This window comes from Gymnodraco acuticeps, unplaced genomic scaffold (genome assembly GCF_902827175.1).
Source record: "Gymnodraco acuticeps unplaced genomic scaffold, fGymAcu1.1, whole genome shotgun sequence".
In the NCBI taxonomy this organism is placed as follows: Eukaryota; Metazoa; Chordata; class Actinopteri; order Perciformes; family Bathydraconidae; genus Gymnodraco; species Gymnodraco acuticeps.
In genome coordinates this window covers 3,330,335-3,344,688 of record NW_022991216.1, presented here as the reverse complement: position 1 = coordinate 3,344,688, position 14,354 = coordinate 3,330,335, and the positions used below count along the sequence as shown (strand labels likewise).

The following is a 14,354-nucleotide window of genomic DNA, read 5'->3' as shown; positions in this document are numbered from 1 at the left end:
GTAATATCCACCTTCCTCTTTTTAGTTTTTTTATGAAATACTAACATTCGTATCCTATTTTCTTGAAGATTGGGGTCTTTTGATTATCAATCCAATAAAAAACAACTATTAAAGGTGGAGTAGGTAATTTTGGAGAAACCAGCTTGAGTGCGCTGGAATTTTAAAATACAAAGCCGGAACAAATCTGCCACTTCCTTACAGAGCCCCTCCTCCAACACACACGAACGCGCACATGACCAATGAGGGCACGAGATAAGTTTGTGCACAGATGGAAGGCTGACAGGCAGGTAGGCCATCCAGTTATTTTAGCCGGGCCGGCTAAAATGATTGGTCGTGCTTTTTACAGTACTACGGCTTCCACAGATGACATTTTTCTATGTATTTTTTGTCAAAGCACTTCAGATATTCATTGCTATCGGGATGTTAAGAGCATTCCATGGAAATATAACAAAAAGTGTATCTCGAGCTGGTTTCTCAAACTTACCTACCCCACCTTTAATCCATCTAGAATATGTTTTGTTGCTTCAGGGCAAACATTTTCATAAATACTGGAGAAAAAAAACCAGAAACCTATTTGTGATCATAATTGATGTAAAAAGAAAATAGTGAAATATGCATTTAAAGTCATATTTTGGGAACACATTAAAACTAATTTTGTATGAAGTCATTTGTGAATCCTGACATTATTTTTTCAGTCTGTGTTTTCAGTTTTTTTAGACTTTTGTTTGTGAAACAGTATCTATGTTATTATCTCCTCTTTGTTACTTCCATCCTACACATCACAAAAACCTGTTCATATTATCATAAATGTCAAATATTTACAATTTACACACGGCATCTATTGCACGTCTGTCCGTCCTGGGAGAGGGATCCCTCCTCGGAGAGGGATCCCTCCTCTGTTGCTCTCCCTGAGGTTTCTCCCATTTTTCCCTTTAAACTGTGGGTTTTCTCTGGAAGTGTTTCCTTGTACGATGTGAGGGTCTAAGGACAGAGGGTGTCGTATTGTCATACTGATATTCTGTACAAACTGTGAAGTCCACTGAGACAAATGTAACATTTGTGATATTGGGCTATATAAATAAACATTGATTGATTGATTGAAATATGAATCATTCTTGGCTTTAGATTTATGTAATTCTTAGAGGACCAGGTGTGGTTTCTGTGAGCTGGCTACAGATTGATTAAACCTACAAACAGTCACTGCCTGTGTCCCCATGAAGTAACAAATGGAAAATCACAATTTAGTTATATATGTGGCCTATGTCCATTTGCCATCAATTATGCTTATTTGACCTCAGCTTCACTTTATGTTAAGCACTAGTTAGAACATTTTAGCATGCTGAGATATGTGGTTTTGATCATGTTAAATACTATACATGCTAAACGCCAACATGTTACAGTATCATTTATGCTTATTTCTCAATAAGTTACTTTGATTGAAAAGGTGTAAAATAGTCAAATGTATATTTCTGGCACTTTACCACATGTGGCTCTGCTCAATATGGATGTTACAAGCCTAAAAAACGACAACATGTCCTCCTGAGTTCCTTATTTTATTGATTAGAAAAACATGTAATGAGATATTTTAATATATAAAGATTTCAATTTCTTTAAATGGCAGCGTCTAGGAGTCCAAAAGTCGTGCTGCGGAGAGTTTAATGTCCCTACTGAAGATGCATTTGTTGGTACACATTTCATGCAAATATGCACCTGTATCTTTTACATCACATAGCTTTTTTTTACCAAAAATACCTAAAAGCCAATACGGAAAACAGGAAATTACATACAGATGTTCTAATTTCAAGATGGTGCAAAAGGAAATGGAAACATGCAATGTAATCCATACACTACAGTCTTGGAAAGTCCCTGAGAAATTTCATTTAAGCAACTTAACTAGAGCCACATCTTTCCAGCCTCTACTGAAAATAGACCCTTCCTAGATAGTTTCCACACATATCTCCACCATTTCGTTCTGTTGCTCACTCTCTAACCAAGAGGAGGGTTTTCTTGGCGGGCCTCCCTTAGAAACCGCAGGGTAAAAATGTACAACAGTAACCCTTCACAGGCTCCATTTCCTGGATGGCTTTTTCAGGGTTATGACGGGGGCAGTGGGCAGAATACACACAGACGCACTCACACTGTGCACACTTCCTTTGATCCCTCTTACTTCAACACACACTCACTTTTCACTTTGCGTCATCTCTTAACCGTGGTTAAAAGAGGAAGTTTATACAAGTTCTGGAATAAAAGTGGCTTGTGGCATCTCAACCGATACCTTTTCTTTAAGCACAGCTCTCTCTCTCTACGCTGCAGCCAGCTATAATGGGAAATGTTTTTCCAGTTTCCAAGATTTCCCGGAGCAGTGTATTTTAAATGTGTAGGTATGAAGCCCTAAATGGAAGCAGCTGTTTCAGTTTGAGAGAAGAAGAAGTTTACATAGGGCTGTAATCAAGCGAGGGATTTTTCTCCTTTCTTTTTTTTTTTCCTTCCAGTAATTTGAATCTATTTTTCTGTCTAAATGTGGCCGGTGCGCTGCATTGTGCGCACGGCTGAACCGTGCCGGGTTGAGCTGAGCTGAGCTATGCAGCCACATATGGGAGTGATTACAGTCCATGTGTTTATCAGACCACTGTACGGCTGAGCGGAGCACAACCAGCCTCACACACCATTCACATGTCCCCGCTGCAATCTTCTATGGAGCTCAGACAAGTGTTACAGTTTTGCACCAACGCTGGACATACAATCATAATACCTCAGCTGGAACGATTACTTATCAAAGCTGTAATGGCTGCAATTGAATGGAACAAACCTCTAATATCGATGAAACCCATTGAAGCAAGGAGAAATGTTAAGCGTGCTAGGAAGAAATGGCTCTCTGAATCAAGAACATGCTTAAATGAACACATGATTGATCTTTTTTATGTTGTTATATTCATCAAGAAGGATTTGTTCTTTGTTCGGTTTGTTTGACTGTTTGTCAGCAGGATTACGGAAAAAATACTGGCCTGATTTTCAGGGAACTTGTCGGAAAGGTGCATCATGTGCCAAGGAAAAAACTATAATTATTTTGGTTTGGATCCAATCACAAGACGGATACTCAAATGATGTTTCCCTTTCCTTAAAGAGGCCCTATTCTGCTTCTTGGGGTTTTCACTTTCCTGTAGTGCGTTATATAGGTTTTAGTGCATGTAAATGGCCTGCAGAGGCTAAAATCCTAAAGTTCCCTGCAGGGGGAGTTTCTATTTTCCAATAGGCACTTTCACACCGCAGTACTTTTCCCACAAAGGTTCATGAGAACTTAGTTCATGAGAACTCTTTAGTTCGCATGAACTAAATACAGATCACGTTCACACCGCAATAAGTCCCTGGGGGTGGATTAGGCAAATGAAGGCGCTGAGGTCACTTCTTCTTCTGCTTTGGGTTTACTGGCAGGCCGCAAACCACTTCACGGCGTATACTGCCACCCGAAGTCCCCAGAGTCCCCTGGAGTTTTTGCGCTGGGCTAATGCTAATAATGCTAATGCGAGGATAATAAAATGGCGGCTTCACAACACTTTTTGGGAGTTTTACGGGGTGTGGTTTGCAATCCGCCCAGCCAATCAGACTTAGGAACCTTTTTCTCCCACGAAAGTCCCTGCTCTCTAGCAGGGACGGAAAAGGGGGTAAAAAAGGTTCTGATGAACTAATTTTAGTTCTGGCTCTTTTTGATGTGAACGCGACATTTCGGAACTATATCGGAACTAAAGTGGGAAAAGTACTGCGGTGTGAACGCGGCTAATGATAATAAAGGATTCATTTCAAAATAACCAACGATGTTTCACAAACCATGTATGAAATGGTGTTCACAGCTTTTAAACATTGCCAATATATTGAGGCAAAACGCCAACCTAATACAGCTTTATCAGCTGTGTGTGTGTGTGTGTGTGTGTGTGTGTGTGTGTGTGTGTGTGTGTGTGTGTGTGAGCTAAATTAGTTCACAGTATGCGAAGCACAGGAGTGCCTTAAGTCAGCGAAAATGTCAGTAAGTCCATCAATCCCCCTCCTGCTGGGGGCATTATGACAGACTGTAACGCAGAGGGAGACCCTGCAGCAGAAAGCCTTCCTCTTTCCTTCTGTCTGCAAACAAATGCTCCATCTTTGCTAGTGCATTTTTAAAATTAAAAACATAGAAAACATGTCTGACATTCACGTGCTGCCTTGAAGCCTTCTGTAAAAACCACAAGAGGGTCCCAACACATTTTTCCTCTCTTAAAAAAGACATTTTTGTTCAAAACTGCCTCGCCGACCCTTTTTAAAGCACCTTAATGCAGCACTTGAGCTACATCTGGCTCTAGTCTTGTGCAAATCTGACAAGCAGGCAACCCCCTGGCAACTGCAGTCACAGAACATCGTGGGTTTGGCAGCAGGAGAGGTTAATGAAGACACCGATAGCATTTCAGAGCGCATGCACTCAAATGACCTCTGAAATGAGCAGTTCAGGCAGAGGGAGTGAGAGTCAGAGTTTTGGCGGCTGCAGGATGTATTTTTGCTCCGTTAATGTTGCAAGGTGAAGTTATAGTTGCTTTATGAGAAGCTATTTGTTCATTCAGGCTCGCATGGATGGAAAAGAAAGCAAGGCGGGTTCTGTATTGATTAATGAACGACACACAAAGCAAACTAATCCAGGGCCGTCAAATCTAATCTCCCTCTCTACATCAGAACCAGCGCCTTATCTCAAAGTGTTTGTTCGGTCTGCGTTACCAAATTAAACCATAGTAACATGTTCTATTCACACATTGGCCTGTGTTCGCCTGGTGATAAATGGGCTGTTCTGCTATCCGCATGCCTTTCCTTAAATTAACTACAAATGTTCTGTTATGGATTGACAAGAGAGCCCAGAGACAACATGCTGAGGTTAGTTTCCACCACATCAGAATGTCCTGATGTTGCCATTTTCTGATGTTTAGCACTGGCTTCATCTTCCTCTGTTAGTCAGTGTTTGTATGTGTGTTGCTTCTTAATGTGTTCTACTTTCTTTCAGATGTTCCTTTGTCTCTCTGGTTCTGTCTCTCAGAGTTATGTTTGTTCTGTCAGAGATTTATTTGACTCTTCAAGTGTCACTGTGTAGCCCAATCTCATTCACTCACAATTAGTTTGGGCTCATTCTGTGAAGTCTGAGACGGGCCAGAACCGAGAGTTCAGTGACAGGAGGAGTCGATATGCTACATTTGTTATGAAAATTAATAGGAAAAGACATTCAATATCTGGATTTGTTATTCCTGGAGTATATCCAGATGCTTCATGACTGAAGGAGAAAGAACTTGCCCAAAGTTGTGTGTGCTTGTTTTATGCACCAGCATACTTTGTTAAGAGTACTCCTATGATACAGCACTCCTTTGACATCAGAAGCAGAAATCTTAGCTGTTTTCCAAATGTAAAATTTGTAGGGCTGTCAAGTTAATGCGTTAATAACGCCACTAATTATTTTAACGTGTGATTAACGCGTGTGTATTTGTCCTCGGCCCGCCCCGTAGTTTCAGAGCCCAAAGGCTTGACGTTGTTGTTGTTGTTGTTGGATGGTGGGAGATTCTAGCGAGAGATATGGATACAAAAAATGTGTTGTATGCCAAGCACACAGCTGATGCTGACAGCCCCGCTCCTGTCGCTCGCTTGCGGCAGACCACGCTTGAACGTTTGCCGGGGAGACGCCTGGACACGGTGTCTACGAGCAGCAAGCTTTCAACAGCGATAGCTAAATGGGTAGCGGTGGCTACAGCTTGCAGGACAATTAACATTGTGGAGGACGAGGGACTATGTGAGATAATTCGGATCGCATCCAACCTGTCGACTGCACATCACAGCGCATTATTTTGACCCAAGGTGGGAACTTCAGGCTCATGCTTTGACTGAAGATGAAGACAGAGGAGCGGCATTTCGCCGACAACTGTAAACAGGCTTGTCTGTTTGAGCAACAGGCTCAGTGCAGAGAAGTAGACAGGGTTGGGAGAGAGTGAAGAGAGAGAGAGAGAGAGAGGTTCCAGGTTGTTGTGTTGAGAATATTCAGGAGAATATTTGTCATTGATCAAATGATAATAAACAAACATTTGCATAAAGCATATTTGTCCACTCATATGTTGATAAGAGTATTAAAAACTTGAAAAATATTCCTCTAAGGTACATTTAGAACAGATAAAAAGCCTAATTTAATCGCGATTAACTATGGACATCATGCGATTAAATATTTTAATCGACTGACAGCCCTAGAAATTTGCAACAGATGCAGAGATCTCTACCATTTGCCGATGCCAACATACTGCATACTATATGTTCCATCAGTACTGCATACTGCCTATTAAACAAAAGGTTCAGTATGCCATCAGCCTTTTACTTCATGTGACTGGACACATGACTAACAGTCTGACCCGGCCTGCAGCTCTCATATCTCTCACAACTTCCAAACCAACATTATTACACTGACATCATACTGTGAATCTATTGGTCACTTTCAAGTCTGTAGACCAATAAAAACTTAATTAGGTGACATATGACAGTTTATAGCCTGGCTCAAAATCTCTGCCATTGCCCAGCCTGTAGTGACACAATGCATATAGGGAAATGTCATTATATCCAGTAAGCTCATGCCAAATAATCAGAAATATGGGCTGATCTAGTACAGCCAGTCATTTTTATCATACAAAAAATACACACAGCATGCAGTTGAGCATGTCCATTAGGCTCACTTGCTAATCTAGTATACATCCAGGTATTTTTCACATAGATAAAACCCACACATGTATACAGTTGGAAAGTACTTTGTCACCAACTTTACATCATAATTTGTACGCATGGAATAAACACTTTCCAGATTCCAAACACAGTCATTCCTTTTTACTCTATGCATTCTGATTACCATTTGGTTGTATTATGCAAGTACTGGGTAATGTAGCCATAAACTGCTAGCTCTGAGCAGAGAGAAAACTCACTTCATTTCAAAACTTTGAATAACCAACGCTGACTCATCATGTGACATCACCTGAGGCGATCTATTATATTTTGTCGACTCCCACTGGGACCACACAATACTTAAAAAAAACAAAAAACGTAAGCAGCAGAATTCCCTTCGGCTGGAGATATTTATGCTTTTCAACCACATCAAGGTTCAAGGTTCTTTATTTTGTCATACGAACATATCTACAGTGTAGTTATGCCGATTAAATTCTTAGGTCACAGGCTTCTCCAACAGTGCAACACAATAACACAGACAGAACAATATAGTGCAAGTAATAGTAAATACAAAAATAAGAATAGTTTAAAAAAGTGAAATAGTGCAATAAGAGTCTATATGCAAGTTATTGGAATGATATATTAGATAAATAGATAAATAATTACATAGCAGATGAATGTTATGGATGTTGTTTCAACAGTTCAGGTGTTTAGCAACTTAGTCTTATTGCCTGTGGTATGATTTACTTTTGCAACATGTAACGTTAGTTTCTGAAGACATGCACAACTAACACTCTTAATGCAGGAAAGCATTACACTGCCATCACACAAAAACATAATCAAATAGACCCGTGAACAGACTTTGATGTGTTCAATCGGTTGTTTTCCACATATACTCTGCCAAATGTGGTCACACAAAAATGTTGACATACAGCATGCACAGATAGACATCAATTTCAAACTAGGGCTGAACGATTTGGGGAAATAATCTAATTGCGATTTTTCTGACAGATATTGCGATTGCGATTCGATTTGTGATATTTGTTTTTAAAGCGACCCAATGGAAGGTTATTGTAAAATGCGGCCATATCTCCGGCTAGGAAGGTCGCATCAACGTACTCCCGTCTCTAGCACCCCCGCAGCCCGAGCTACGAGTGAAAGAACTAAACTTACATGAAACTTCCGTTGGGTTGCTTTAAAGTCAAGCTTCAGTTTAAGATTCACCCTGTAATAGAAACATGTGATGGAGCATTACTAACCTTACCCAGATGCTTTGTTTCACCAAACCATCTAGGAAAGCTCCATTGGAAGCCATTTGGAAAAGTATTTCAAAAATACTTGGCAGGTGATTGGATCAATCTGTCTATCACCTTCTATCATGGGCCACTTCTGATTGGTTAACAATGGCTGGTACATGTGGAGCACGTACGTTTATTACAAATAATGTTTTTTTTTTAAATCGCAGGCTTTGCGATTTGATAATCGCATCATTTAAAATCGCGATTTCGATTTAAAATCGATTAATCGTTCAGCCCTAGTTCAAACACGTGAAACCAGCACATCGGAAGGAAATGACCAATCGATTGGCAGCTTTCACCTGCAGCTCTGCAGATACCTGCTGTCAGAGAACTCCTGCCAACTGGCTGTCCACTCACTTTGTTAGATAAAGCTTAGTCACTGTGAAGCAGAGTCCAAAACACACTCAGAAATAATAATGTGATGCGTGTGTTTTTATACTGAAGCAGATCAGCATGTCGAGATGAGCCCAGATCATGAGAATTCAACACTAACATTGTACATAATCTTGGATCCCCACACTAAAATGTCAGTGGTAATTAACAGTACATTTAATCAAAACCTAAATCTAAACTGTTGGAGAGAAACTCCCTCTGGAGGGAACATGGGGATTTTAGCCTTTGCAGACCATTTACATGCACAGAAACCTATAAACACACTACAGGAAAAGGAAACCCCCAAAAGCAGAACAAGGCCCCTTTAAAACTTCACTTACAATAACATATTTCAAGGACAAGTTGGAGATTAGTAGTGATTTACATTTTGTAGCAAAACTTTTCTTATTCCTTATTTCCTGCATTATTAATCATCTCACGTCCACTCAGATGTACCAGTAGAGCCTTTAGAAGGTCCAGACCCCTAGGTTGGGAACCACTTTACAAACTATCCAAGTGAATACAAACCAAAACTAGCTCCACCTCATCCACCTACCGTAACCGACTGCTAATAAATGAATGCATCAATTTAAACAATGTCATAACTATTATATCAGTCACAGGGGCCATTTATCTGCAAAATTAGTACTTGAACTTTTGATACTTTAGTTGCATTTTGTGGAGAACCCCTCTCTTCTGTAACTAGTAGTGTTTAGAGTATTTCCCCATGTTGTTTTGGTGCTTAATCAAAGGACGCAGTATTTTCCTCACTGTCTCTGAGACTGCTCCTGCAGCCTGGAAGAGAAAGAGGGCAGATCGATATCCAGATAAAACCACCTCATGACATACTTCCACAGGCAAACACACAGAAACACTTCATCCAGTGTTAGTGTGTGTGTGAGTGAGGGTACTATGCGTGAGAAAGCACATTTCTAACATACTGTGTACAGATGTTACGTCCGTTTGGTCATGCACCTCTGCAGCACAATGAATTATACACAGAGTTCTCCCCAGCCCTTTTCCGTAAGTGTCTTTCATATCACGGAGAATCTATTTCCCCTGCAGTAGCACTCCAGGCTGGCCTCGGATTGATTGTGTGTTAAACTGCTGGTGTTTGAGAGACAGTCTGCCAGGAAGCTCTGCTCTATGACTCCGGGTCCCCGGCACGCAGACAAGAAGCGAGCCTCTTCACCGCACAGGATAAATCAAGCTCATTACAAGAGATGTGTAATTTGAAAGTAAGTGTTTGGCACAAAGCTGGCCAAATCTCGCCCCCGCGTACCCTTATTTGGAGACTGGGACCTGGCAGCTTGGATGGAGACAGATCTCCGATAAAAGAGTCTTATATCAAACAAACACACATACTGAGACAAAGGCATCAATGAAGCGAGATTCATGAGTACATTTGCACTTCATGTACACCTCCACAGATTGTCGGAAATAGCAGGAAATGAGAGTGGAGGTGGAAGAAAGGGAGACTATGTGATCGGAACAATACAGACAATCAGATCAGGATAATGAGAACTAGAGCTCCAAATGTTAAAGGGATTCAAAAGAAAATGTATTGGCCAATTGTTAGAAAAAAAGTAATTTTCTCAACAAAAATGCCAAACATTCTGATGGTTTAAACTTTAAAGTGATCAACTTTAGGCAGTCTTACACTTAAGTCAATTGAATATGTTTGAGATTCTTAAAGTAATAATGACAAAACCAGACATTTAAGAAGGAGATAACTGGTGACTGTTCACTAAAACATGTATAAAGGTGGTAGGTGCGCTTGGAAAACGGTGAATGTGCAAATGTGAGATCAAGTAACCACGAGAAAGTATGAATCCAAAAGCTTTTATTTTGGTGACTAAATACATTTTGGAGTGAAAGGATGACCTTCCTGTTCAAAACAAGACATTTTTTGATTGTTATGTTGTACCTTTAAACGGGTTTGCAGATTTGTTAAACACTTTAGGTCACTGGGTTCAAATTGACCCATTTTGATATAGGCCTGCTACGTTTCCTTTACTAGTACCAAATTGATATTTTGACCGAGTGTTAGTTAATATGTAACCTTAAAACTGTCATAAATCTAGGGTTATTCGTCCAAAAACATCTGAATATGATATTGAAAACTGCACAAGACGCAGATTAGATACAGATTAGAGACCATAATGAGTAAACCGATAATGAGAATAAAGATATGTTGCAAGCCAAAAGAAAACACACATGTCATCACAAGTTCTTGACAAACAATGCTTAGCCAGCGAGGAAGTGTTGTGCACAGCCAGTGGTTATGCAAAGAGGAAGGAAACAGTGTGAACTCAGTAAAAGTGAGAGCCTTTAAATAATGCTAACTATAACCACAGGACACAAACTGACACTATGTAGAAAATGTGGTGCATTAGGGACAACCAGTGTCATCCTGTTGAGGCTGCGCTCAGAATATCTAAAACACCTTCAGGAGGTTTGCCAAAAGAACACTCCCACCACGCTGAGAAGTCAAATCAGTTGCACAGTCTGTGTTCCATCTATCACCCTGACCCCCTGTTATCACGTATTTATCGCCTCAGGGTGTGTGTGCACTCACAGGTGTGCATTTAAACACTACAGCAGGAGATTTGATCCCAAGAATGTATACCTCCTCTTGGTGGAATTAAAAACTGCATATTCACAGCCGCTCTATGGCGCATGATTGGACAGCCTTCAGGCACTGCTGGTCCACCCAATGAAAACCAGATTTTGGCAATAAAATTACGATTGACGGCATCCTGCCACTCAGCAGCTTTGTCAACATTGCAGGTGCAGACAAATGTATCCGTGCGTAACGATTCCAAACACTGGAAATCAGAGCGCACGGTGTCAGGAAAAAAACGATTAAATTAACACAATAAATTAGGCTTTTATGTTCAAATCTGACTCCAATCTCTTCAAATGCAGGTTTTAAGGGCTACTAATGTATGCACACACACTGCTAAATACCCAAATCCACAAGGTTAAAACACTCATGGCGTGGCTTCATTTAAAGTGCCAGTTTCTGTGGGGTAGTCGAGCCTGTCCCAGACCAAACATCGTAAAAAGACAGAGAGAGGTCCTACCTGGTAATCTCGAAGCTGCAACCCTTCCGAAGGAGCAGGGCTCTCTTCCGCATGATGCCTTTGTCTCTGCCGAGGTACACATTTTTATCTGAATTCATGGGTGCTGGGCGAGCAGGTAGACTCGTGGAAACGGCAGCGCCTTTTTTCCAAAGGAGAAGAAAATAAAAAGTCCCAAAATGCGAGAGTGAAGGAGGCGGAGGAGAAACGGAGAGAAACGGGCTGGTGGGAAAAAAGAGAGGTGGAAAAAAATCCTTTGACGCTCGGTCCGAGGAAAGTGATCTTGCAGACTCCCCCCCCCCTCAGGCGAGACAAAATACGGTGTGGTTGGAGCTCTTAGAGGTGCATGGTGTCCGGGGAGGGGAATGTCTCCATGCGGGCTGTAATGCTGCTGCTGTCAACCTGAGAGACCGAGAGTCCTGATCCACTGATCCTGAGGAGTAGAGCCACAGCGCTCCTTCTACTGCTGCCCGGCACTGAGGGCTGTTAGATGGAGAGAGAGGGAGGGGGAGAGAGAGAGAGCAGCACTTCCTCAAACAATGCCCACAATTTAAGTCTGTCCTGGAACATTTTGTTTCCTAAATTCTCTATAGACATCGACAACTTATCAAATCATTTAAGAAAATCTTTCCTTTATTGAATATTTGGGAATTTCGAATATTCTTTAATAGTGTAGTTATCACTAATTAAGTTAACATAATTCACTCATGGAACTACAGGTTGGGGGTATTGTTTCCGCACGGACATATATGTTGTTGACTGTACTTATTGTGTGCCCTCCTTGCTTCTTCCTCTTTGCTTCCCGGGCTTCAAGCCGGCAACATGTGGTTTTCTGCTGCTTAATAAAGCCAACTTTGCACCTTCGATGCACCGCCTCTGACTCCCTTCTCTCGGCACTACACTGGTGACCCTGAATTAAGTCTCGCAGAAGTTTCCGAGACTGAACCGAACACGGCTAGAAACACAGTTTTTCTTCAACTGCCGGAGATTTTTGGAGACGTCCGTGGCTGCCTCGTGCACACGGACTGAGGCTCGGTGCGGCCTCCGCGGAATGGCCGAGGACGTCGCTCGCCATTCCCACATCGTTTCGGCACTGGGAGACAGCAAGCCTTCCGACCACATGGAGACTATACGCGACCTGCTAGGTACGGAAGAACCCGATTTCTTGTTCATGGCACTGTTTCTTCGGGACATGCGGCTGCATGTCCAGACAGCGCTTGCTAACACGGCTAGTGTTGAGCCCCGCGCTTTACCCTTGAGGTGCTGGCCCCGACACGCAGCGGCACCTTCCCTGGTAGAGGCACGCCGCCTAGCAGAGACTCTGGGGCCGACGACATCGAATAACGGCTAACAACGGCTAACAGCTAACGGCTAACAACGTCAACTACCGGCTAATAACGACAGCTACCGGCTAACAACGGCTAACAGCTAACGACAACAGCTAACGGCTAGCAGCTACCGACGACTAACGGCTAACGACGACAGCTAACGGCTAGCAGCTAACGACGACTGACGGCTAACGGCTAGCAGCTGACGGCTGACTGCTTCCATATGTTAACATCTGACTGTTAACCCTTTTTGGTGGTGCCGGAGAGGAGGTTCGACCAAGCCTGGTTGACCTCGTGTGGATCCTCTCACAATTTCACCCACCTGTTTTTGATCGTGGACAGGACGACCCTTTTGAGCTTTTTCTGGTGCCTGAGAGGAGGTTCGATCAGACAGTCGACCTCGTGTGGACACTCTCGCTTTTTCACCACCTCAACGGCGGTTTCGGACGTCGCCCATGCTTTCATCGGCGCCTGGGTGGCGCACTTCTGGACCCCGTCTCGCCTAGACAGTTTCGGACGTCGCCCATGCTTTCATCGGCCCATGGGTGGCGCGCTTCGGGACCCTGTCTGGCCTCTTCCCTCGCCTCGGCAACAGCTTCGGACGTCGCCCACGCCTTCATCGGCTCGTGGGTGGTGCACTTCTGGACCCTGCCTGGCCTCTCCTCTAACCTTGGCTCACGGTTCGCCTCAACGGCGGCTTCGGACGTCGCCCACGCTGTCATCGGCACCTGGGTGGAGCACTTCTGGACCCCGTCTCGCCTCTCCCCTGTCCACGACTCCTTCCTCCCGAGGACTTCGTGCCCGCTGCCGGGCAGCGCTCCTCCACGGCAGGGCCCAGGAGGTGAACTGGGACCTCTCCAAGTAACATTCCACACTCCATATTAGGTCTGTTCGGGGACTTGAACCGGCGATCCCCAACATCCCCAACTAAAAAACAACATTATTTTGTTTAATTTTTGGGATTATTTTCGAATATACTGCCATACTCATCCACACCTTATTAAATCAGAATATATACTTTTTATTTTTTTCAGAAATGAATTTAATTTGTTTGTTCGTGATCCAAAAAGTGCACTGGTTTGCTGGTACAGAACACAAGCTAATTGTGCTTTTGTTCATGTATACAGACAGGCCTATTCCTTAGCATAGTCTTTTGTAAACGTGTTTTGGTCATGCCAATACAGCTATTCCAATTTTCAAAAGAACAGTTTGTGGTGAGACTATCTGAGAAAGAGTGAATGTGTTTAGAATAAAATGTGTAAATTACAATATGCGTGAGAAAGGCAGAACATGAGAGTACACATAAGTGCCTGTTTCTACAGCCTACAGCACAATGCACTGTTGTTGACGTCAATAATATGCATCTATATTAATTGTCTTTGTCTAACTTGTAGCTGGGAAATCTCAGGATATCACACTCAGAATAGCAGGAGGGGAGACCTTGAAGCTGTGTTTACTCTGCTAAACCCTCGCTCTGCTGCAGGTGCACCCAGCTGTGGGTGCTATGGATTAGCTGATTAGCTCCAAATATATAAAGGTGTGGGTGGAGGTTTCATCCTGCGCCTCATTAG

General features: G+C 42.6%; 1 protein-coding gene across 4 annotated transcripts in view; it reads right to left on the bottom strand.

Moving 5' to 3' along the window:
• garnl3 (GTPase activating Rap/RanGAP domain like 3) overlaps window positions 1-11,915 on the bottom strand; it is a 98,204-nt gene extending 86,289 nt beyond the window's left edge. For 3 of the 4 annotated variants that reach the window (XM_034238862.1, XM_034238860.1, XM_034238863.1), the window contains exon 1: window positions 11,459-11,914. In XM_034238862.1, the coding sequence (XP_034094753.1) occupies window positions 11,459-11,556 (98 nt within the window). In that variant the 5' untranslated portion in view covers window positions 11,557-11,914. Of the gene's footprint in view, window positions 1-11,458 lie in introns of all 4 variants that reach the window. The other variant, XM_034238859.1, reaches the window with a different exon arrangement.
• Between the last annotated feature and the right edge of the window lie 2,439 nt (window positions 11,916-14,354).